A 27,079-nucleotide genomic window follows, 5' to 3' on the forward strand; every position below is an offset into this window, starting at 1 on the left:
TGTAGTTTGTCTACTTTGTTAGTGAAGTATTTTTTGTATAAAACCTGTTACTATTGTGTTTCTTGAATTGAGCCTAAGAATGGAGTTGATTGAAAATATACAGTATATATTAATGATGTATATGGTGTTTAAAGAATGGTAAGCATTGTTAATTTCTGTAATGTATGTTTTCTTCAAATTAAATTTGTCTTAAGTTTGTGTTCACATAATTTTTTTAGTGTGCAAAAAACAAACAGGAATTTTGTTTCAATGGGAAATATTTACATTACAAAGATTTTTCTTATGCTAGTGAACTATGCAAAATAAAGTATGGAATTTCTTTTCCCAAAATCATAGGTGAAATTTTGTTTGAGAAGGGTAGCATTTACTGTAATTTTACTGTGGTTGTCCTGGTGAGGAAAGCCATAGAGAGGCTTACGCTCTTCAGTACCCTAACAGCAGTAAAACTGAAATGCTCTGTTCTGGATAGATGTGTTATGCATCATCTTCTGTGAACAGAGAAGAGAGAGAAGAAACTATCTTGCTAATGTTTGCAGCACTATAAAAATACATTTCAGGGCTGGCCCAGTGGTGCAGTGGTTAAGTTCGCACATTCCGCTTCTTGGTGGCCTGGAGTTTGCTGATTTGGATCCCGGGTGTGGACATGGCACCACTTGGCAAAAAGCTGTGCTGTGGTAGGTGTCGCCACGTATAAAATAGAGGAAGATGGGCATGGGTGTTAGCTCAGGGCCAGTCTTCCTCAGCAAAAAGAGGAAGATTGGCAGTAGTTAGCTCAGGGCTAATCTTCCTCAAAAAAAAAAAATTCAGAATAGCCATAATAGTAAAAAAAAAAAAATCTAATGTTGAGCCATCCCTGATGGCCTAGTGGTTAAAGTTCGGCACTCTCACCACTTTGGCGGCCTGGGTTTGTTTCCTGGTTGTGGAACCACACCACCTATCTGTCAGTTGCCATTCTGTGGTGGTGGCTCACATAGAACACCTAGAGGCACTTACAGCTAGGATGTACAACCATACACTATGTATGAAGAAAAGAAAAAGAGGAGGATTGGCAACAGATGTTAGCTTAGGGTGACTCTTTCCCTACCCACCCCCCCCCCAAAAAACCTATATCTAATGTTGATATATACTTTTTGCCTTAAAGTTTTAAAAGCCATTTAAAAGAATTTCATGCCCCATTTCTTATTTTGTTAACTTTGGCTATTCTGAAAGAGACAGACCTGGTTGGAGCTTTTTTATTGCCAAAGCAGCAAATCCGAAAATGAAACCTTCTATCCTTCCTTTCCTCGTGGCTGAAACAGAGCTAAAAATGGCTTTCCAAAATAGGATATTTAGTAGTTTGAGGTTCTTATTACAACTGGAAGAGTTAGTTTCGTTTTTGCAATCCAACTTCTGGGTCAGGAATTTGTTTCAGTTTGTCCTGTTTGTCAATCTCCATTGAAATGGGCTTCACTATTTGGCATTCACTTAAAAGAAAAAGTTTAATTTTCAGAGTTTACCTTTCTGTTTGGCTGAGCACTCAGTATCACAGATTGAAATGTAATTGTTTTTTAATAAAAAATTTTGTTTTTGTTAAGAGACCAGTGAGGTTTCTCAGTAAAAGGTCAGATAACTTATGCTTTGTAGGCCATTTAGTGTGTTGTAAATACTTAACTCTGTCGTAATGCAGAAGCAGCTGTAGACAATACAGAAATGAAAGAGTATGCCCGTGTTTTTAATAACACTTAATTAAAAAAATAGGCAGTGGGCCAAATTTGATCCATCAAATAGTTTACCAACTCTTGCTGTCTCTCAAAGATTTGCTCTTAAGGTAAGATTTTTATTAAAACAGAAATTTGATAGTTTTTTGTGAGGTACACCAGCTATATAAGTTACAAAGTATAAAAACTAAAATATATGTATATAAAGTTACCAATGTTGATGTGTTTGTTTAAAAGTGAAGAGAATGTAAATGTAATGAAAATGATTAGTGGATAAAGTAGATAGCTCAGGTATGTGCTAAGGGCACTGCAACTGTGGAGGGATTAAAAATTAGATCAAACAGAATTGCTGTGAGAATTTATGTCCAGGTTAGATGAGAAATAGATACCAGTTCTTTTAGTGATTTGAAATAGTTGTTAAAAAAAAGTAATAGAAAATCTTGGGATGGGGAGAATGGAGATGAACTGAAAACAGAATATTGTATTAATTCCATATAGCTGGCTCCTGATTTTTTAAGTGATTCCTTTTCACCATTGACATCTGCTTACTTAAATTGGGCTGTGTCCCATTCAAGATGGGTTTTGGCTCTGTTTCTTGTGCCTTAGCGGTCTGTTAGGATCTTTGTTTTCAGCAAAGTGCCTTGACTCCACTGGGGATCTCATCTGGTGAAACTTGCTGGGGGAATTTTCACGGCATTATTTGTTGCTAGTTAGGAGTGTGGCATTAGCAGAAAAATTTCCCTATAATGGAGAGTTGAAATAGGATCAGCTTGGTTGATTTGGGTGTTCATTGATTTAAGTATGCTTTCCTTAACAACGTACAACTGAGAAGTAGTCAACATCTTGGAAGAGGACTTTGAATTGTTTTTTTTTGACTAGTTCGCCGTCTAAAGGGCTTCTGTTAACAAATGCCTCAAATTTAAGAATCTTTTTTCTTTAAAAAGTGAACATCATTGACATGACAGTGTAGACTTTTGAGTAAATAGTCTAGGGAGAATGTTAATATAATGTACATCAATTTTGAAAACCATGACTTTAGTCTGTGCCAAGAATGTACTTAGTAAAAAATACTCTTTCCTAGCAAAGACGTTTAATATGTTAAAAGAATTCTTAATAGTTTAGAGGCCTTCATCCAAAGGCGAAGGTTATGTTCAGGTTGCAATTCAAATTGCTTTTCAGTTGAGTGCAACAGATGCCTGCTATCATCAGTTATTTCATGTTATTGCTAATGTAAAAGGATAGAAAAGCAAAATGAAAAACTTGGAAAAAGACCAAAATAACTATATGCAAATGACCTGATTGCAATATTTTGAAAGTCCAAAGGAGTACACTGAAAATTAGCTTTCCTGAACACTTAACAGTAATCATTTGGGAAACAATAAAAGAAGACATGTTTATAATAAGAGCCACAAAATAATCTCAAAAGTTGTGTGAAGCTGCTGAAAGGAAAACCACAAAATCTAGGAGATAGCCCATTTTTCACACCTGTGTCCTACAGAAGGGTAGTGGCATCTGGTTAGTCATGCCCATTGCCCTACTCCTGACTCCTGCAATATAAGGAGAATCAGGGCAAGGCAGCTACTGAATAGTGCAGTCCCCTTTTCCCAGACAGCTGTGTGTTGCAAGAGACCTGCTCTGGTGAGTTTGACAGCCAAGTGGCAGCTTACATCTCTCCCAGCTTTCTGCGGGCAGAAGAGCTATTCTATGGACATAGAGCAGCTGATGAACATTGGCAGATCCCATCCTCCCTGGTTCTGGGCTATAGAAGATCCACACTGGGAGGTGGTGCGAGATTTTCCCCCTGTGCTTTCTCCCAACCCCAAATACAGCTGCTCCAGGGTACATTCAATGAAGATACACTTTCCAACGCCCTCAACCCCACAACCTGCTCCATAACACAGAGGCACAGAGATTCCGTTAAGGGAAGAGTTTGAGTGAACTTCAATTGACAATACACGACCCATTACAAGGGGCCTGACTTTATCTGGAATAGGCTGGAGCGATTTATACCCCAGAGTATTGTTGGAAACAATACAGCAGTCAGCTGGCAATTAGTGGTGGCTAACGGTTGCTGGCAATACCAATAGACACCTGCCAGAAGCTTCAAGATAAGATCAGGGAGAGAGAGTGGATAAAACCACAGACATCCCTTGTGATCAGAATGAATGTGTGCATGCTTAAGGCTGCAGCCACATAGGATCAACCAGAGAGGGAACTTCTGAGCTGCAAGTCCCTGGCTGTAGGGCAAAACTTGTAAATTCCCTAAATAGTGAAAGCAGTCGCCAAGCCACGCAGTTCCAATGATAAAGTGGTAAATCTCACTAATTGAGGGGGTTGAAGCACAATCTCTAATCAATCAGTGGCTGATCACTAACTGGTGCTGTCTCAGAAGCAAGCCCTAGGAAATCAGGTTTAAAAGATACAAATGATGGTGGTGGGGTGGGGGGAACAAGTTGAGCAGCAACTTCAGAGCCTGCGCCCTGTGAGGAAATAGACTTGGCGAATTAGTCCAGTCAACTCACTAAATAAAAAGTCCAGAGTGGGTGGGGGAGGACTAGTATGCAGAGATTCTACAATATGATACCTAAAATGTCCAATTTTCAACACAAAATTATGAAGCATTCGAAGAAACAGGAAAGTGTGACACAAAGGGGAAAAAGGCAATAGAATCTTCCTTTGACAAGTTGTTTCCTACACAGTTGTATCTGTGTATCCTACACAGATGTAGGATAAATGTTAAGCAGCTATTATAAATGTGTTCAAAGACCTAAAGGAAACCAGATTTAAAGAATTACAGGAAGGTATGCTGACAATGTCTCACCAGATAGAAAATATAAGAGAATTATAAAACAAAAATCAAATGACAACCCTGAAGCTGAAAAGCATAAGAACCAAAGTGAAAAACTTACTGGAGAGGCTCAAAGGTAGATTGGAACTGGCAGGAGAATCAGCAAACCCACAGATAGATTGATAGAGCTTATGAAATCTGAAGCACAGACAGAAAAAAAGAATGAAGAAAAACAGTCTTTCTCACTGCATACACAAAAATTAACTCAAAATGGATCATAAACCGAAATGTAAGCAAAAACTGTAAAATTTGTAGAAGAAAATATGGAAGTAAATATTTGTGACCTTTGTTTAGGCAAAGCTTCCTTAGATAGGATACCAAAAGTCACACAAGAAAAAAGTAAACAATTTTTTTAAAAGATACATAGAATTTTTATTAGAAGAGACTGTAGAGCTAATCTATTTTGCCTGGTTTGGATTAATATAAATTTAGTATCAATGATAAAAACTTTGCTCTATATAGCTTCAATCCTCCCCTCATGCTGTCATTGTCGCAAATTATATCTATATAAATTGTGTGCCCATCAATGAAGATTTAAAATTATTGCTTTAGGGGCTGGCCCCATGACATAGTGGTTAAGTTTGGCATGCTCCGCTTCAGTGGCCCAGGTTCAGTTCCTGGACATGGACCTACACCACTCGTCAGCAGCCATGCTGTGGCGCCAACCCACATACAAAATAGAGGAAGACTGGCACAGATGTTAGCTCAGGGTGAATCTTCCTCAGGAGAAAAAATTTATTGCTTTATGCATTTGTCTTTTAGGAGGGAAAAACGTTACAAATAAAAAATACATTTACTCTTTCTTTTACATTTACCTATGCTGGTGTTTATATTTACCTTTATCAGTTCTGTATTTCTTTGTGTGAGTTTGAGTTGCTATCTAGTGTCTTTTCAACCTCAAGGAGTTTATTTAGCATTTTTTTGTAGGACAGGTCTGCTAGCAATGTTTATTTGGGAATGTCTAAATTTTTCCTTCCATTTTTAAGGATAGTTTTGCTGAATATATAGTTCTTGGCAGTTTTTTCCATTCAGCACTTTGACTATGTCTTCTCATTGCCTTCTGGCCTCCATAGTTTCTGATGAGAAATCAGCTGTTAATCTTATTGAGGACCCCTTTGCATGCGATGACGCACTTCTCTGTTGCTGCTTTAAATATTCTCTTTGTCTTTCAGCAGTTTGATTACGATATGGCTTTGAGTTTATCTTACTTGAGGTTCCTGTAGCTTTGTGGGTTGGTGGATTAATATTTTTCATCAAGTTTGGGAAGTTTTGGATTATTATTTCATTAAATATTCTTTCTGTTGCTTTCTTTTTCTTCTCTCCTTCTGAGACTCATGTTATGTATATGCTGTTATGCTTGCTGATGTCCCACAGATCTCTGAGGCTCTGTTCATTTCTCTTCTTTTTTTTTTTCTTTCTGTTTTTCCAACTGACTGTGTCAGTTGACTTATCTTTAAGCTCATGGATTCTTTCTTCTGCCTGCTCAAATCTGTTGCTGAGCCCCTCTAGTGAATTTATCCTTCTAGTTGTGCTTTTCAACTCTATAATTGTAAGTTCTAGGAATAAAAGTTCTTTTCATAATGTCTATTTATTTGTGTTCTCTATTTGAGACATCATTCTCTTACTTTCCTTTCATTCTTTAAACATGGTTTCCTTTAGCTCTTTACACATATTTAAAATAGCTAAGTTGAAGTCTTTGTTTAGAAAATCCAATGCCTTGGCTTTCTCGGGATTTCTTTGTTCCCCTGTGTATGGCCAATACTTACCTCTTTCTTTGCATTCCTTGTAATTTTTGTTGAAAACAGAACATTTAAAATATTATAATGTGGCAACTCTGAAAATCAGATTCTCCACCTCCCCATCCCCCTACCCCAGGGTTTATTGTTGTTGCTGCTTATTGTAGTTGTTTGTTTGTCTAGTGACTTTTCTGAACTAATTTTGTAAAGTCTGTATTATTTGTCTTGTCTGGCCACTAAAGTCTCTATTATGTTAGCTTAATGATCAGCTAATGATTGAACAGAGATTTCTTTAAACAACCAGAATGAAAATCTCCCAGTGTTTGCCAGTGGACTCTGTGTATGTTTTTAGGGTGCACCTTCAACACTCAGTCAGGCAGTTTACAACTTTGCCTTAGCCTTCACTTCCTACTTCAGCGGAGCCTGCAGGTCAGCCAGAGATGACAGCTTAGGGCCTTCTCGGTCTTTACTTAGCATACACACAGCCCTAGGCATGCATGTGGCCTTCTAGATTCCCAGGAACATATTGGAGCTTTACAAAGTCCTTATGGACATCTCATTTCCCAGCCTTTCCTCCATAGCTTTTTGGTTAGTCTGTTGCTTGCCTCATGTTATCTATCACCTCAGGCAGCAGTGACTAAAACATTTGCCTGTTGATGTTCTCAATATTGCCTCTAGGTAGCAGCATTGGCTCTGGGCCAGCTTCAAGTGAGGTAAAAGCCAATCTTCCAGGAAGTCAACAGACTGATCAAAACAAAGAATTACAATTCTTTGTGAGTGAGGTCTGTTCTGGTCCTTTTGTTACCAGGAATGGAGGCTTCTATTTTCAGAGCCTCTGCTAACATCAAACTTAAAGGCAAAAGACTGAAAACATTCCCGCTAAGATCAAGATCAGGAAAAGATGTGCACTCTCAGTGTTTCTATTAGAAATTGGTGGTTCTAGTAAGAGAAGTTAAGCAAATAAAAGAAACAGTAGGCATCCAGATGGAAAAGGAAGAAGTAAAAAAAATATTTTTAGATGACATGATCTTGTATATGGAAAATCTTAAGTGATCCACTAAAAAAACTCTTAGGACTAATAAATGAGATCAGCAAGGGTACAGAATAAAAGATCAATAGGAAAATCAATTCTACTTTTATACATTAGCAATAAACAATACTAAAATGAAATTAAGAAAAAAATTCCATTATGATGATATCTAAAGGAATAAAATACTTAGGAATACATTTAACAAAAAAAATACAAGACTTTTACACTAAAACTACAAATCATTGTTGAAAGAAATTTAAAAAGACATAAATAAGTGTAGAGACATCCCATATTCATGGATCAGAAGACTTAATATTGTGAAGATGGCAATGCTCCCCAAATTGATCCACATATTCAGTGTAATCCCTGTCAAAATTCCAGCTGCCTTTTTTCAGAAATTGACAAGCTGATTATAAAATTCATATGGAAATTTAGGAGATCCAAAATAGCCAAAACAATTTTGAAAAGAATAAAGTTGGAAAACTCACATTTTCCAATTTCAGAACTTACTGCAAAGCTACTGTAATCAAGACAATGTAGTTCTGACATAAGAATAGACATCTAGATCAATCAAATAGAATTGAGAGACCAGAAGTATACCCATACATTTATGGTCAATTGACTTTTGACCAGAATGCCAAGATAATTTAATGTGGAAAAAATAATCTTTTAACAAATGCTGCTGGGACACCTGGATATCCACACACAAAAGAATGAATTTGGATACCTACCTCACACCATGCACAAGCAATAAAGAAAAAGTAGATAAAGTGGAATTTGTTAAAATGAAAAGCTTTTGTGTTTCAAAGAACTCAAGAAAGTGAAAAGACAACCCACAGAATGGCAGAAAATATTTTCAAGTCATATAGCTGATATGGGAATTGCATCCAGAATATATAAAAGTGATTAGATATAAATTTTTATTATAAATAAATAATAAAAAGACAATTAAAATGATCAAAGGATTTGAGTAGACTCTTCTCCAAAGAAGATGAACCAATAGCTAATAACTACATGAAAAGATTCTTAACATCTTTAGCCATTAGGGAAATGCAAATAAAAACTCCAAGGAGATAATACTTCACACCTGGTAGGATGGGTATAATAAAAAAGGCAGATAATAACAAGTGCTGATGGATATGTGGAGAAACTGGAACTTTCATACGTTGTTGGATAGAATGTGAAATGGTGCAGTCACTTTGGGAAAAGTCACAGTTGGGCATTCCTCAAACTTTAACATCATTACCATATGACACAACAATTCCACTTTTAGATGTATACCCCAAAGAAATGAGAAACATACATCCACTCAAAAACTTGTACACAAGTGTTTATAGCAGTATTATCCATAGTAGCCAAAAAGTAGAAATAACTCAAATGTGTATCAACTGATGAATGGATAAACAAAATGTGGTATATCTGTATAATATATTGTTCAGCAATCAAAAGAAATGGGGTACTGATACAGGGCTTTACCATGGACGAACCTTGAAAACATTATGCTAAGTGAAAGAAGCCAGTGACAAAAGACCACATATTGTATGATTCCATTCATATAAAATGTCAAGAGTATGCAAGTCTATACAGAGACAAAATAGATTAGTGGTTGACTAGGATGGGGGTTGGTGGAGAATAGAGAGTATCGACTCATCGGTATGGAGTTTCCTTTGAGGTGAGAATATTCTAAACAGATTGTGGTGATGGTTGCACAACTCTGAATATAGTAAAACCCAGTGAATTGTATAGTTTTAAGTGAATGAATTTTATAGAAAGTGAGTTATATCTCAATAATGCCATTAAAATTATCAACTAGTAAAAGTTGGTTAACTATTAGAAGGGGAAAATTGGATACTAAGGAATACAGAAATAGCAAATGCAGGAATCAGCTACTATTTCTAGGATTGACATAATAAAGAAGGAAAAAGTTAGGCACTTAGAATAGGGCTTGCCAACCCCTAGTCTGAGATTCACACCTTATTGAAGAGGTCGTAGCTGCCACAGGTACATTCAGCTTGCTAATAGTGAAGAAATTGGCCAGAGGGTGCAGACCTGAGCTAATCTGTAGGAGTAGTTAATTTAGTGGCTGTGAAACTCATTGGAGGGTGCTGGTCAGCTAGAGGTGATCTGCTTTAAACAGCCTTTTGAGTGTTAAAGAAACTACTGGAAGGTGCTGGCAGCCTTGAGCTGGCCCACAGGAAGTTGACCCATTGAGTGGCAGAGAAACTTACTAGGGGGTGTGGCCAAGCTGGAGCCTACAGGGTGGCTGAGAAAAATTCACTGACAAGCACTGATGGGCTAGAGCCAGTTAGCAGAAACTGGTCTAGAGTGTGGCAGAAAAGCTCAGTGGAGGATGCCACAGGCCAGAACTGGTCTGCAGAAAGTAACTTGCCAGGTGGCTGAGAAACTCACTGGAGAGTAATTGTCACTGGGCTTCCCCAATCCACTGACAGGAAAAAAGCCACACTGGAAGCAGAAATTAAGCAGCACCCTTATTGGCTGCCCATATTCTGCCACATTGGAAGCTGTGTTCTGTTAACCTTATCCATAACTCTGTGAGTCAAGCTCTCTTGACTGGCACCCTGATCTTGCCAATTGTTATGATAATCGAGACCACCCCCCAACCCCCGCCCCCCAGCTTCTGATACATAAATCAGCGTGCAAGGGTTTATGAGCATTAGCCCCAGCTACCATTAGCCCTCACCAGCAGAGCGGGACCAACAGTGAACTTAGTGATGCTTGTTCCCCTCTTACCAGTGCATTTCTGACGGCCTTGGTGAACTCTCTTGCCCTCTGGAACATAATTCTCTGGTGAGTCTTCTGCTCTCACGTAGTATATCCACTCCAGCATGCTCAGTTCCCTGAGTCTTTTAATTCCTCAACTTACAGCCATAGCAAGTCAGGCATTTCAGCCTCCATCAGTGAAGGACATCACTTTCTCTAGTCTTCCAGGAGCCACCTAATGAGTGTGCACTATCTCTTAGGATCCTTGCCAGAGTGTTAAATCCTGTATCCTGTGAAGTGCCCTTAAGTTAATAAATTCTTCCTTATCCAGTCTTATATTCTGGTTCTTTTGCTCAAGCATTCTCAAAATCTAGTCCCATAGTACTCCCTCAGATCCTGCTGGTATATGGTGCCTAACTCTTCAATATCCTTCAGAATTTATTCTTCTCTTCCCTCAGCAGGCCTAGCACATCCATAGCCAGTTCATGCTTCGATTTTTTTTCCTGAGGAAGATTTGTCCTGAGCTAACATCTGTGCCAATCTTCCTCTATTTTGTATGTGAGTCGCCGCCACAACATGGCCGCTGATGAGTGGTGTAGGTCCATGCTCAGGAACTGAACTCAGGCCACCGAAGTGGAGAGCACCGAACTTCACCACTAGGCCATGGGGCCAACTCCTGAAATTTATCTTTAGTTATTGGCCTAGCAGCCAGGACAGGAGGTGGTGGCATTTCCTGAGAGGGATTTCTGTTGTCTTGCAGGAGAGAGGCCTCTGCAATGTCTTCTTACACAGGCAGAGTGCTAGTTCTTAATGAGAGCAGGCACCTCTCTAGACTCTGAGGGTTCAGAAGAGTCTTAGAAGCCAGATAATTGGTGGCATTCACTACCAATGATGGATTCATCACCATTCATCACAAGATTTACTCATCCTATCTGAATCCCATTCCAGGTTTTTCTGAACTAGGACTCTGACCTTGGCATAACAGACCTGTCTTGGTTTAGCATTAAATTATTTTTGAAGCTCAGCAACTCTATTAAATCCTGAATTTGGTCTTCAGCTTTTTATTCTCTTCTACTGCAGGAGGTTACCAATTGGGTCACCACTTTGTACCAAGAATGGTCCATGCCTCAAATATCCCCAAGATGGGGTCCTTATTGTCAGCTAGGTGATGAGTAATCTGGTCCAAAGACCCCATCTTACTGCCTAGTTTATTGGACTACTCCTTGTACTAACTCTGTCAGTTGTTTTTTCTGGGGAGAAGATGCTGAAATAGAGTTTAGAGGGCAAAATGTTTATTGAGCAGTAATGCCTGGGGAAGATTACAAAGGAGGCAGCAAGACTGAGTGAGAAAAGCCTTCAGACCACAATATAGATCTGATACTGGTAAAAGAAAAAGGTTAGTGAATGGAAGCAGGATTGTGTATAGAGAGCCTCAGATTACTATGCATCACTGACAAAGTCAGCCAACGCAATAGATGCTTCAGGTCAAAGACTGTCCTTTGGAGGAGTTCCATGTTGGGTAGAAATGGACAGACTGAAGGCTGCCTAGGAAGAGCATAGAGTTGGCCCACAACCCCAGGTAGATTCTGAAGGCACTAACAGCTAAGGCTGACAGCTAATTGCACTCCTCACAGCTGAATGCCAAGATTTTTCCTGATGGGAGATCCAAACAGTGTACCTCCATGGCTGCCACAACATGAGGCAGTATCAAGTAGTGCAACATTCATGTAACTGGAGTTCCAGAAGGGGAGGAGGAGAAGGATAGAAAAAATATTTGAAAGAATAATGATTGAAATTTTTTTCTAAATTTGATGAAAACTATAAATCTAAATATCCAAGAAGGAACATGAAGCTCAAGCAGGAAAAGCACAAAGAAAACCATACTAAGACACATCATAATCACACTCATAATCACAAGTGATAAAGAGGAAATATTAACAGCAGCCAGAGAAAAGCACTCACTATGTACTGAAAATCAAAGATAAGAATTATTGTAGACTTGTCATCAGAAACTACGCAAGCCAGAAGACAGTGGAATGATATCTTTAAAGTACTGAAGGGAAAAAGAAGTCATTCTTGGGGCTGGCTCAGTGGCATAGTGGTTAATCTCACACACTCCACTTCAATGGCCCAGGGTTCACAGGTTCAGAGCCCAGACAGAGACCTACACACCCCTCATCAAGCCATGCTGTGGTGGCATCCCACATACAAAATAGAGGAAGATTGGCATAGATGTTAGCTCAGGGATAATCTTCCTCACCACCCCGCCCTCAAAAAAAGGTCATCCTAGAATTCTTTATCTAATGAAATTATCCTTCAAAAATGAAGATAAAACAAAGACAGTTTTGCATTAGAGCTATCTAAGATAAGTCATCACCAGCAAAATTGCACTATCTGAAACATTAAAAGAAATTCTTCAGGTGGAAGAAAAATGATACCAGATGGATATTTGATCTACTCAAAAGAATTAAGAGCACTGGAAATGGTGAGTAAACAAATAAATATAAAAGACTTCTTCTTTGTTTAATTTCTTTTATGGACAATTAAACATTGAAAGCAAAAATAACATATAGTGTTTATAACATGTATAAGTAAAAATGTTTAACAGTAGCACAAAGGCAGAGAAGGGGGAATGGTGGTACACTGTTGTACCTGAAGACAGACTATGATAAGTAAAAGATGTATATTATAAACCCTAGAGAAACCATTAAAAAATAACAAAAAAATAAATGTAGCTAATAAGTCAATAGTGAAGATAGAATAGATTTTTTAAAACCTCAACTACAAGAAGGCAGAAAAAACAGGAAAAACAGGTGGGATAATATAGAAAACAAATAGAGACAGTAGATTTAAGCCCAATCATATCAATAATTACATTAAATGTAAATGGTATAAACACTCCAATTATAAGTCAGAAATCACTAGAGAGGATAAAATTATGTAGACTTCAGAACAAAAAATCATACTAGGGATGAAGAGCAATAATTCATAATGATAAAGAGATCTGTTCATTAAGAAGATATAACAATCCTAAAGGTCTATGTACATAATACCAAAGCTTCAAAATATATGAAACAAAGCTGACAGAATTACAAAGAGAAATCACAAGTCCACAATTATAAATAGACATTTCAACACCCTCTCTCAGTAATTGATAGAACTACTAGACAAAAAAAATCAGTAAGGACATAGCAGACTTGAACAACACTATCAATCAACTTGAACTAAATGACATTTATAGAGCGCTCCACCCTGTACCTTCATTACAAGTACATATCCATTAGATCATTACAATTTTCAATAAATTTAAAGGATTGAATTCACGCAGACAATATTTTCTGTCTACAACAGAATTCAATTAGAAATCAGTCTCAGAAAAAGATTTGGAAAGTCCCCAAATATTCAGAAATTAAACAGCATTCTCCTGATTAAGCAATAGGTTAAAGAAAAAAATCACAGGGGAATTTGAAAATATTTTAAACAGAATGAAAATGAGAAAACTATATTATAATTTGTGGGATGTTCTGAAGCTGTGCTTGGAAGGAACATTTCAGCTTGAAATACTTATATTAGAAAATAATAAATGTTTAAATTAAATTATGTAAGCTCCTGTCTTAAGAAAGTATGTAAAGAAGAGAAAATTAAACCCAAAGTAAGTAGAAGGAAGGAAATAATAAAGGTATCTCTGGAAATCAATGAATAGAAAACAAACAAACAACAGAGAAAAATGAATGAAACCCAAACCTGATTCTTTGGAAAGATCATAAAATTGATAAACCTTTAGCTAGACTGATCAAGAATAAAAGAGAGAAGATATATATGTTACCCACACCAGAAGTGAAAGAGGGACATTACTACAAATTCCATAGATCTTAAGCAGATTATATGAGAATATTATTATTAACTCTATGCCAGTAAATTTAGTATTCTAGTTGAATTAGATAAATTCCTTTAAAGATGCAAATTAACAAAACACACAGAAAAAACAGAAAGTCTCAATAGCCTATATCTATTACAGAAATTGAATTCATAATTAAAAACCTTCACACAAAGAAAACACCAGCCCACATGGCCTCATTGGTGAATTCTATCAAACATGTTAGGAAGAAATAACATCAATGCTATATGCATTCTTTCAGAAAACAGAGAAGGGAATATTTTCCATGTCGTCGTATGAGTCCAACATTACCCTGACACTAAAACCTGTCAAAGACACTTTATGAAAAGAACACTATAAACCAATGTCCTTTATAAATGTATATGCAAAAATCCTTAATACTGTATAGCAAATCAAATCCAGCAGTATATAAAATGGATGATAAATCATGATCAAATAGGATTTACTCCAGGAAAGCAAAATAAAATATTCATGATACACACAGTTGTCAAGGGACTAGTATCCAGAATATATAAAGTATTCTTACAATTTAGTAAAAAGAAGACAACTCAGTTTTTAAAATGGGCAAAAGATTTGAACAGACACTTCAAAAAAGGAGATACATGCACTTAAAAAGATGTTCAATATCACTAGTCATCAAGAAAACGCAAATTAAAACCACAACAGGATACTACTGTATACCTACTAGAATGACTAAAATTATGAGACTGACCCTATCAAGTGCTGATTAGAGTGTGGACCAACTGAAATCTTATACATTGCTGGTGTCCTTGTAAAAAGGTACGTCCACTTTGGAAACATTCTGGCAGTTTCTTACAAAGTTAAACATACACTTTCCATGTGACCCAGGCTTACTACTTCTAGGTGTTTACCCAAGAGGAATGAAGACATATGTTCACACAAAGACTTCCACACAAATGTTCATAGCAACTGCAATCATTCAACCCCAAACTAGAAGCAATCAAATTCCTATCAATGAGTGAATGGAAAAACACATCAATGTGTATCTATATAGTGGAATACTACTCAGCAATGAAAAAGAACAACTAGTGATACACATAATATGGATAAATCTCAGAAACATTATGTTGACCTTCAAGTCCTGGAATGTCCTTTTCTAGATTTTCCTTTCTTTCCCTTCTTGATGCCATCATGCTAGTCTGGAGCCTCAGCACTTTAGGCCTAGGTTAATCCAATGGCCGCTCTATCTGCCTCCAGCCTCTCCATTTTCAACTGCACTCCTTTACTGTCAGAATAATCTTCACAGAACACTACTTCTTTATGTCATAGTGAAAACCAAACAAAAATGTAGAATAATCAGTATCATCTTAACATTTAGTACAGTTCTTGTAATGCCCCAGCCTCCAGAAGGATACCTTCTAAAATTTCTTGCCAGACCAACACAATAACTTTACCTCATATTAGTGACTCTGTGTGTGCATAAAAGTCTTCTGACTTGTTCTGATATCCTACTCAATGAATTGCCCTTGAGAGTCTTATCTTAGAACTACATGGTCAAGAATGTAACATAGATCAGCTCTCCCTCCAGACTTTTCTCCCTTGTTCAGATGCACTTCCAGTTATCCAAGCTTGAAACAATGGACTCAGTATGAACTCATATTTCTCCTCTATCCCCCATATGCAGTCAGTTAATTTTCCTGTGTTAATCCTTAGGCATTTCCTTTATAGGGCCCTGGTCACTACCACAAGTTAGGCCTGCATCTTTCCACAACAGATTTACTGCAATAATATTCAAATAGTGTCCTTTGCCTCTAGACTTACAAGTAGTGTATTTGAGCTTCAGCCATGGTGATACCATTTGTTGAGACCTACTATGATCTAGGTATTTGTATATATTATTCTCATAAAAACTCTGCAAGGTAAATGAAAAAACAAGTTCATTGAGTACTTTGTGCAAGATTGTATAGCGTAAGGGACAGGGCCCAGCAGGAGTAAAACCTAGGCTGAAATGGCCCAATTATAGATGAGAAAAGATAAGAAGTGAGATTTAAAAAGTTCTACATTTCTCTGGGAAGAAAAGGGTGAGAAATGGCACTTGAGATAACAGGTGAGTGCTTTAGATAGGGACTTTCATTCTACTTATATATATTTTTTCTTCCAGGTTATTCTAATTGTATGCCATTATTTTAAGTACAATAATCGTCCTGGATAAAAGTTCTGTTTGATATTTTTTATAAAATAACTCTGATTTTAAAAGATTTTTGAGTGGCTATTAGGATACATTCAAGGACTTGAGATTATTTATGCATTTCGTCTGCCTGACATACACACTGACAGACATCCAGCAGGCTCAATAAGTGTTGACTGGCTGAATGAAAGAAAAATAATTAACACTTTGAACTTTTACAATATTTAATGCAGTCATTGAACAACCCCATAAAATAGGGTCCATTATCATCTCCGTTTTACAAATGAGGAAACCAAGACGAATCACTTGCCCAAGTTCATACAGTCTGTTATTGGTGGGCCTTGGATTAGAAGCAGAGATTAAAGCAACTCACTCTCAAGCCCTCGCACTAAATCACAGAGGTATCCTGCTTCTCGGCTAATGGGAGTTACTTTTAGGGTCACTCAGGTCTTTAGTAGAATAGTATCCATCTTGATGCCTCAAAATTTAACATGTAGGGCAAAGGTCCTTAGCCTTGGATCTTTGGACCTATGGTCCATCCATAGGCCCTAGGAGCCCATGAATCTCATGAAATTTGATGAGATTTTGTGTGTATGCATAAATGCATTTTTCCTTTGGGGCAAAGGCTCATAGCTCTCATGAGTTTCTCAAAGGATTTTGTGATAACTAAAAGATTAATAGCTCATGGATGTAGAGAAATTTGGGGTTTTCTTGAGACACAATTAAAATTATTGAATACTCAAAAATACTTATAGGTGGATTGGTTTGAAGAATTGTCCCCAGACTACCTTTTATCTCCGCAAAGCCGATTTTGGTTAAGGGGCTAGGAATTAATGTTTATTAGGCACAACTAAATGCCAGGCACTTAACATTTAACTAGCTTATCTTAACTGTTTTATCATTACCAGGAAGATATTATTTTACAAATGTAGAAACCGAGGCTTAGAGAGGTAAGAAACATGCCTGATAACACACTGATAAGTGGTCGCTCTAGATTCAGACATGACTCTGAAGCCAGTACTGCCTCACCATGTGGTTAGACACAGCCGCTAAGTGCCAAGGGCATTCAGTGCAACTATACTGGGAGGCAGGTCTTTTAGTGATTTTCATGCAACCCTGCCTAGAGGCTGAGTTATATGGCATCTTAAGGCCATTTTGAAGGACAAGCATTCAGTCCTGCTTTAAGATCGTGTCTCATGTGCTGCTTCACCTCTTGTCTTTACATCTCTGCATTCTGTTCTCTGGGACTCCCTTTTAGGCAAGCCTGTCACAGCGGCAGTAAGAGTGGTTTAGCTCCTCAAGTGCAGGGTCTCTGAACCATTGCCCTGGCTAACATGTTATAGCACAATTCAGGCTTCTGATGGCCACAGGCCTAGTCTTCCCATCTCCATTGTCCATTTGAACAAACTTGAACAGCCTTCCTCCTACTGCAGCTGCAATCTAGTTTGCAACACCGTTGAAACAGAAAACAGGAACTGGAGTGGTTTGTTTCCTTCTGCAGCTGCACAACGTACTTCTCCTTGACTAGTGACTCCTATTTCACCACCTAGCTTGCCTGAAAATCTCCCTACGCCAAGCCAATTGTTTGTCAAGCATAAATAATCACAGAGAGGGCCTTTGAGATCTCTTGAAAGCTTTTCTAGGCTCATAGAGAAGCCTATACCACCTGCAGAGGAGGGTTTTTAGAGAAGGAGGTAGGGCCACTCTCTAATGGACTCTTGTATGAGCTGGGGCAGGGGGGAGGGGCATGTAGCAGAAGGAATTAGTGAGGATTTACTTAAGTAGAAAATAATTCCATATAACACTGAGGAAAACTGATAAACTAGAAAGCTCATACTTCACACTTCAAATGGATACTTTGCTTTACAAAAGATAAAGCCAGTTTTCTTTAAATTGTGAATTATCTCTTCTAGTACATCCTAAATGATTCCGTTGTTTTCCTAAAAGGAAAGAAAGCTTTCTATACAAAATTTCCAAAACCTATTCATATCTGATTTCATTGTCACAAATGTATATGGATTGCACTAGTTTCCAAGGGCTACCATAATAAAGTACTACAAATTGGGTGACTTAAAAAAACCGGGAATTTATTGGTTCACACTTCTGGAGGCTAGAAATCTGAACTCGAGCTTCTGGTAGTTTACTGACAAGCTTCAGCACTCAGGCCTGCAGCTGCTTCACTTCGGTCCTCTGTCTTCACGTGTCGTTCTCCCTGGGTATCTCGTCACATAGTCTTCCCCCTGTGCTTGTCTATGTTTGTGTCCAAATTATCCCCTTTTATTTTGTATTAGGGCTCACCCTGATAACCTCATCTTAACTTGACTACAACTGTAAAGACCCCAGAAGGTCACATTCTGAGGTACAGAGGGTTAGGAATTCAACATACCTTTTTTGAGGGGAAATAATTCAACCCATAACATAAATAGTAATCATGAAAGTATGTGACATTTAAAATTACAATTATCTTAACAAGTGAGTCTGTGAGTTATTCTGAAATCATTAGCCTCTAGCCTTTCAAAATCCTTTTAGAGACTGGGATCTTATTCAGTGATCAAGTACGTTCCTCATTTAATTATTAGATTTATCTTAATTAGTTGTTTATCATTTCAGTGTTGTCTAAAGTATACATAGTAGAATAAAAAGCTTTGATATGACAAAGTATAATACATTTATGGGGTGATCTAAGCTCTTGGATATGGCTGCTCACAATGGTATCTCTCTTATTCCTTAGTGTTCATCAATGTCTGTTTTTCTGCTCTTGTTCTGTGGGGTGTTTCCCTAGGCTTTTAGTCTAGTTTTGCTCTCATCCCACTTTAAACCTCATATCAAGTTTAGGGTCCATTTAATAGACATGAAGATCAAAGAGGGTATAATTTTATTTAATAAGCAAAGCTAACAACATAATCATGGACAAAAACTTCTGGAAAATTCATATCTCTATACATCTCCCGTGGTTGGGAGCACTCACAAAAAGGAACCATTACATCCCTCTTATCTGTACTTATAAACATCATACATTACCTATCTTTTATTTTCTAGACATTAAAATTTTAACCAAGACATAATTGTCAAGCATTGACAGTAGACATCCTAGTTACATTAGTGCACCAGTGACCATTGTGGTGGCTTAAATTTCTAGCAGCTTTGTTTTCTCCAAGAGTATTCTTTTCTCATTTAGAAAATAGAGTCCTATTTTTTTACATGACTGAAAATGCTTTACACTTGTTTACTTTAAATAAAGACATTTATTTGGAGATTAGTAGCATGATGAGTCAACCTCACCAGATATTAACAGTTCATCAGGTCAGGCAATAGAACAAGTTCGTCTGAGCTTCTTATAAAGAAATGGATGACCACCTCAATAGCTGCCTCCATCTTCTGTTTTATTACTGGATGGCTCATAATCCAAAATATGAAGTTTTGGGACTTTTTCTCAAAAGTAGAAATAGGGGAAATGTCTGAAGCAATGATGTTGACTTTTTTTTTAATTTATGAAACTTTAACTGCGTATTTCAGTCTTGTGGAATCTTTTGTGTTATTTTGACTGTCGATAAGAACCAGGGGACTATGTTGATGATTCTTGATAATTTCAGCAACACTTCCAAAGTACTAGAGCAAGAAAACAGATGAATTATACATTGGCATTTATGTTAACCTCGAGCTCCACTCCTCCCATCTTCTCCCACTTTCTCAGGTTAGTCAAAATTACTAGGTTCCAGCTGACATTCTAGCCAAAAAAGTCTAATTTAACAAAGGCTGTAACCTTCAAGGTGGTAGACCTTGGCTTCTCCTATATACAGTAAGACTAAAAGTACAACTGACAGCTCAATTCATGTAACTACTTAGAGAAATTTCTCCATTGAATTATGATGTAATATTTTAATATTTTGTTTTTTATTTAGTGTCAGTTATAAAACTGTTATACATTGAATTTCTCTACATTCTTTACAAAACATAGATTATCTGGTATGTTGCACAAGTCTTAGATACAAGGACTGATGGAAAAATTAACCTTAGAATTTCATGTGAGGACAGAGTTATTTCCCAGTTAATTCATGTTTGTTTTCATTTTCTTTTTTGAATAAATAAGGAAAACTTTATAAACCCTCACATTTCTATTTTTGCTTTGGCTCCCAGTAAGTTTAGAGCTAAATTGGTGCCTAATTAATAATGGAATTTCATGGTAGGCTCTTATCATACATATGTATTTTTCCACATATTAATTTCTATTGTCTATGGGTTTTAATTTAAGGTTATCACAATTTTTTTCTGAAAAAATGATCAATGTTTAAAATGAAAGATAAAATAAATCTAACACAGACCATGAAATAAAATGCATAGATTATACAAAAGTGTTACAGGCTCACAATCATTAAATAAATGCATCCAGAGTCATTTTTTAAAAAGTCGTAATTGTTTTGCAACAGTGCCATAAATTTAGCAATTATCACAAATTGATTTTTTTGTCTTTTAATTTTTCATATAAAGACAAACATCTGGAATAAAAATCTCTTTGTCTTTATTAATTATTTGGGTAGCTTCCAAATTTCTACGTATTGAATAAAGTAAAGTATTCAGAATACTGGTCAAGCTTTTAAAATGAAATACCACTCGTCTTTTAGATAATTGGCTATCTGAATATTAGGTCACGGAGGAGAGGTGAGACACAGGGACCTTCAAATACCTTTAGTCTTTACATCTTTCTTTCTCTTCAATCATTCAGCCCTCTTGCAATTGCCATTGAAGTTCTTTTATGATATAAAGACATTCATTCTGTTTGTTTGGCATAGCATGTTGCTAAACTGAATGCAGCTGGAAGTTAAATTGATGGACTAAAGAATCAGGAAATGAAATAGCGCAATCTCTTTGAAGTGGATTCCAAGTGAAAAAGTGTGCTTTGAACCCAGCAAACATAGGAGAGAGTTGCTATATTTATGCAAACAAACATCTCATTTTGTCCTTCTAGTCCCTGCATATTTTTGAGTTTTGCTTTGTTGCAGTGCTTGAGGATTGAAATGTTTGAGGTAGGGAGTGGAGTTGAGGCATATTTGTGATTATTTTGGATGAAGAATTGGGCATAAGTTAGTTGCAGTTTCCCCTCAGTGCTCTTTTTTTCCCCCTCTACACTAATTCAGTATATTTGAGATATTCATACATGCACAGAAAAATAACTTGTTTGATAACTCAAAGTCTCATAGTCAGTAAAATAAAGCAAACAGATGTGAAAGCTATAAAATTACTCAATACTATGTCTACATAATGCCAAAACAGTTGCATAAAAGAGTTAAACAGTTAATCAATTGTTTATTTTTTCTACCCACTTACATGCAAACACAAATACAGACAAACAGACTTTTCAAAATATCCACATAATTGACATCATGTTACCAAAATTTTCATTTTCCATTAAAATATTCAGTATATGGGAGAAATAATCTTTCTATGATAAATAATTTAAGTAAGAGTTTTAATAGACTCTATTAGGACTTCCTGGTGCCATTATAATAATATGCTATTTAATTTGGTATTCATAGGCTGCATATGTGGGGAGTGGGGTGAAGTTCTGATCTATTCATTCTGAGGTAGGGTTGAAGATTCTTTAGGCCAAGAGGAATCCCTGTTTACCAGAGTTTCCTAGCAGGACAAAGAAGTCCAGAGGCCGTCTGAGAGCTCAAAATTTATATGAGAGAATTTCAGGACCTCTAAACGGGACAGCTCCCTCATCTACCCTTAAGCCTCTCATATAAGTACTGGAGCCGTGAGGAGTCTTTAGAATGAAACCATCCATCCAAAGTCACTCTGTCCTACTGAGATCAGCACCATTTCCTACTACTGATTACTACTGAAGAGCATTATTTTAAAATGATTTGTCAGATAAAGGTTTCAGTGAGAATGAAGGTTTTTGTGAGGAGGGAAAAGCAGACAGTTCTGTTAAAGTTTAACTGATGTTAAATGATAATCAATCTATATTTTAAAACCCAAGTTTTGTTTTGATCAGTGTTTCAGGTTTTCATATTTAAGAGTTTTGCATTTTCTAACTATCTGAAACTTTATTAAAAGCAAAACAAAACCCCAAACTATAAAACTCCTAGAAGAAAACATAGGGGAAAAGCTTCATGAGATTATATTTGGCAATAATTTCTTGAATATGACACCAAAAGCACAGGCAACAAAAACAAAAATAAATAGGACTACATCAAACTTAAAAACTTTTGTTCATCTAAGGTCACAATCAATGGAGTGAAAAGGCAACCTATGGAATGGGGGAAAATGTTTGCAAATCATATATCTGATAAGGAGTTAATATCCAGAATATATAAAGGATTCCTACAGCTCACAACAAAAGATCAAATAACTTGATTTTAAAATGGGCAAAGGACTTGAATAGACATTTCTCCAAAGATAACATACAAATGGCCAACAAGCATATGAAAAGATGCTCAACATCACTAATCCTCAGAGAAATGCAAATCAAAACCACAATGAGATATCACCTCTCACCCATTAGGATAGGTACTATTTAAAAAACCCAGAAAATAGCAAGTGTTGGCAGGGATGTGGAAAAGTTGGAACACTTGTGCACTGTTGGTAGGGTTGTAAAATGATGCAATCACTATGGGAAACAATATGGTGGTTCCTCAAAAAATTAAAACTAGAACTATCATATGATCCAGCAATCCCACTTCTAGATATATATCCAGAAGAATTGAAAGCAGGATCTCAAAGAGATATTGTACACTCATGTTAATAGCAGCACTATTTACAATAGCCAAGAGGTAGAAGCAACCCAAATGTCCACCAATAGATGAATGGATAAACAGATTGTGGTATATAATACACTGGAATACTACACAGCCTCAAAAAGGAAAGAAATCCTGCCACATGCTACAATGTGGATGAACCTTGAGGATATATTGTGCGACATGAAATAAGCCAATCAAAAAACACAAACTTTGTATGATCCCGCTTATATGAAGCATCTATAGTTGTCAAATTCATAGAAAGCAGAATGGTGGTTGCCAGCTGGGGGGAATGGACAAAGAGGAGTTATTGTTCAACGAGTATAGAGTTTCAGATATGCAAGATGAAAAACTTCTGGAGATCTGTTTCACAACATTGTAAATATACTTAACACTACTAAACTGTACACTTAAAATAGTTAATATGGTAAACTTTATGGTATGTGTTTTTTACCACAATTTTTTTAAAAAAGCAAAATAAAGAGCACACTCATTGACACACGATCTTATCAGTTTGTTTTACAAATGCTTCAATCAACAAATCAATTCATTCACTTAATAAGTGCTTATCAAGCATCCACTGAAAGCAGCTATTGTGCTCTGGTTCTGGAAATACAGAGATGAACAAGACATAGTCTAGGACCTGGCCTCATCTAGTGGAGAAGACAGACACTTCAGCAATTATGACACTTTTTAACAATTCAAACACTTTCTACCTAGTGCTGGGTCTGGAATGGATGTAGTTCTTTCTGAAGGAGTATTGAAAATAAGTATTTCTTAACTTGAACTTTTTAAATGCTATTTTCTCTGCTTAGAGTGTTCTTTTCACTTTTCTCCGTCTCATCTCCTCCAACCTTCATTCTACCTATTCAAATTCAATGCATCACTCAAGAACAGAATAAATATCACTCCCTTTCTGACCATTCATGGATTACTCCAGCCCATGTTTCAGGGCTCACTTATATGAACAAGCTGGCTAAATGGAGATATGGTAAACACTGAGTTTGGTACAGATTAAAAAGGAGTTTATATTCATGTTTGGTTAATATTCAAGACCTATTGTAATGCTTTTTTCTTGCTGCAGACCCAAAAGCTCATTTTGGTCCAAGGGCTATAGTCTAAGTTTTCAACTCAAGTTTCTGCATCTCCTCTGATCCTTACCTGGTAATCTACCTTTGTACTTGAGCTGAGATCCTAGTTCTTAACTTAGGAGCTCTGAACACTGACCTTGATTCTTACAACATTAATTCTACTTGACATTTCAACCTTGATTTCTATGTCCCCCTGGACTGAAACACTGAATCAGACTGATCCCCCTAAGTAACAGGATAAAAGGACTAAGATGTAGCCTTCACATCATGTGAGTCTTAAGTCCTTTCTGTTCTCTCATAGAATATATGGCCTGAACATATTATTTTATCTTGTCCTCTATTTACGACATGTATGCAAGCCTTGTACCAAATATTCTTGCATCCTTTCTTCTCATCTCTAGCACCTAATACAATATGATGCCATTGTGCTCAATATAGAGTTATAGAATTGGATTAAAAGACAAATTACTGACCTCTTCACCATTTTTCTTCCTGCCCAAAGCATACTGTTTTGTTGCTTCAATAAATCGCACAGGGATATTATATACTCGCTTATTAAAGAATACAACTAGTGTATATGGCTGTTTGGAATCATGGCCAGAGCTTTTCCGAATAAGAAATGATCCATCCTGTTTATTAAAAGGAAAGCATAATTATGGTTACTAGTACTTATATTTCCACAGGTTAGAAATCAGTTTATGAAAAATATCTATATTATATTCAAAAGGTAATTATTTATTTATATGATTTTTTTTATTAATTAGAGTTTGTTTTATTATTTTCCAAGAAAATACTTCAGTAAAATATATACTTATAGAAAATCCTGGGTGAGGTCAATGCTAGCTTTTGATGCAGTAAATAAGACATTATGTTTATGGGATTTAGAAACGTGTGAAAGGACACATTAAGATCAAACCTAGAGAGCACTCTTAAACCAGGAACTCTGTCCACAAGTTGCCTATGAATAAAAAAAGATCAAAACAAATGCCATTCAAAAGTATTATAAGAAGGAAGCAGAAATTGAGAATCAAAACATTTCAGCTCATAAAAATTTTCTCCCCAAAAACTTGAATAGGAGCAGAAAAAAACCCATAATACATTTTAAATTTAATTATATATTTTATAAAATATTCTAGAAGCATAAATTCAAAAATTAGGAACAAAAAAATGGACAAAAGCAGGAAGAAGAAATGCAACCAGAGTTTCAATCCAACTCAGGAGAGAAATTGAAGAGAAAGACAAACCTATCTCAGAAATGAAGAAGAAATCACAAGATGCCCAAGGGAAAACAGCCTCAAATGAAGACTAATAAATGACCGGAGGAAGGCATGGAACAACCAAGACAGAAAAAGAAAAAGATTAAAGCAAGAAGTACAATAGGGTCAGAGTGGGTGGAATGAAAGAAAGACCAAAAAGGTCCAAAACGCATGTAATTTGAGGCCTTGAAGAAGAAAAACAAAATGATGGAATATCCAAAATGATGGAGACTCTTTAAGACTAATTTAAGAAAATGTATTGGAAATAAGAGAAAACTTAAATGTACATGATGAAAGGGCTTCCATCTATATGAAAAAATTGACCTGGAAATCAACTCAGAGATATATTCTGGCAAAACTATAAGGCTTTAAAAACAAAAAGCCTATAGAGCCTTCAGATTAAAATATCAAATTATTTATAAGGGCAAGAAAATAACATTAGCATTAGACTCTCAAAAGCAGCAGAGAGAACAAGGCAATCCAGCAGAGCAACACTTTTAAAAACTCAAACCAAAGATTTTATATCCAGCCAAGATTTCCTCCAGGTATCAGGCTATGAAAAATAGTTTTGAATGTGCAAGAGTACAGGAAACAGTGAAAACACAGTCCTTCCTGAGAATCTACTACAAGGTGAGCTTCCTCAGACAAAAAGAGAGAACCGGGGAAGCCAGCAAAGGGCCTGATGGAGAACATTTAATATGTTTAATTGTAGAACTAGGACTAAAACAAGAGTGGCTAAACACAGTATATAAACTGGACTCTCCACAAAATGTGTTTCCAGATACTTTTTGCCATCTTGACCTCAATCTTCTATCTCATGCATTGATCCAAAATAGCCTGTTACTTCTCACTCTTGGATGGATCTCATGAGGCACCAAGCCTTCTGGAGATCTCCCCCCGGAGCCTTCTTCTCTCCCACTGTCTGGAGAGCAGTGGAGCCTCTGGATCCCACAGAGATGAAAGGACAGGTGGAAATGAGATGGAGGAACAAAGAGGGAGATGCTTGAAAGAGAGGAGGGGATGGCAACTCCTCTTGACTAAGTAAAGATAAAAGATCCCTGCATTCATAATTGTTGCAACTATTTAATTGCATATTATCAGGATGACAACTGTGCCTAGTATAGTCTAAGGGCAGAATATGAGATTTTAAAATGGTCAAACCTTGTTTGATCTGTATAGTGCCTCTTCAGCAGACTTTCGATCACAGGCACCAGCATACCATGGCTTACAGTGAACGTCAGCTTCCTATGAAACAGCATTGTTAAGCATGAGATAGGCCTTCAATCACACCATATCTCCTGTGCATTAAAAACAAAGTCCCATTTTGCATTACCAAGACAGGCCTAATTACATTTGGACCAGTAGCTTGAAAATGAGTTTTATGCTTCCTTTGATCAATCACAGGATTATGTAGTTGACTTTTTTTCCCACTTGGCCTTAGCTGCTAATGTTAGTACTTGAACATAAGATCTAAATCCTGCTGGATTTCTGTACCATTTATTCCTTTCTCCTAAATGAGCTATAATCTCTCTTTCCATCGTGATCTTATTGTTGCTGCCTTGTGGAGCACTTTATAGTTATCAAGGTGTTTTTACAAATATTATCTTATTTGATTCTTGTAACCACTTTGAAGGCAAGAAGGATACATGCTCTCATCCTTGAGAACGCTTAGAGAGACTTGCCCAAGGGCACACAGAGCCCTTTTCCTTTTTTTAAACTGTGTTGTTCTAGGTGTTTTGATATCATGTGCTTCCACAGATCTATTCTGAGAAAATTACATAGTTTAAATAGAATCCATGTGAGAGAAAGAACAATAAAAACAGCACACTTCTTTGCTAGTTTTGAAAAAACACGAATTGTTATTTAGGGCATCTGGAATACAAATTGGAATAAATGGAGCAAGGTCTTAATCA

The 27,079-nt window shown here is 36.7% G+C and overlaps 1 protein-coding gene across 2 annotated transcripts in view; it reads right to left on the bottom strand.

The window, feature by feature from the left end:
- Positions 1–18,937: 18,937 nt before the first annotated feature.
- The window catches only part of BLNK (B cell linker), an 82,249-nt gene continuing 74,107 nt past the window's right edge, over positions 18,938–27,079 (bottom strand). Inside the window, exons 15-18 of one of the 2 annotated variants that reach the window (XM_046652204.1) lie at positions 26,328–26,411; positions 24,384–24,539; positions 23,032–23,102; positions 18,938–19,688 (exon numbers count right to left, since the gene is read on the bottom strand). In XM_046652204.1, the coding sequence (XP_046508160.1) occupies positions 19,592–19,688; positions 23,032–23,102; positions 24,384–24,539; positions 26,328–26,411 (408 nt within the window). In that variant the 3' untranslated portion in view covers positions 18,938–19,591. The remainder of the gene's footprint in view (positions 19,689–23,031; positions 23,103–24,383; positions 24,540–26,327; positions 26,412–27,079) is intronic. The other variant, XM_046652205.1, reaches the window with a different exon arrangement.

Source organism: Equus quagga, chromosome 2, assembly GCF_021613505.1.
Source record: "Equus quagga isolate Etosha38 chromosome 2, UCLA_HA_Equagga_1.0, whole genome shotgun sequence".
NCBI classification, from domain to species: Eukaryota; Metazoa; Chordata; class Mammalia; order Perissodactyla; family Equidae; genus Equus; species Equus quagga.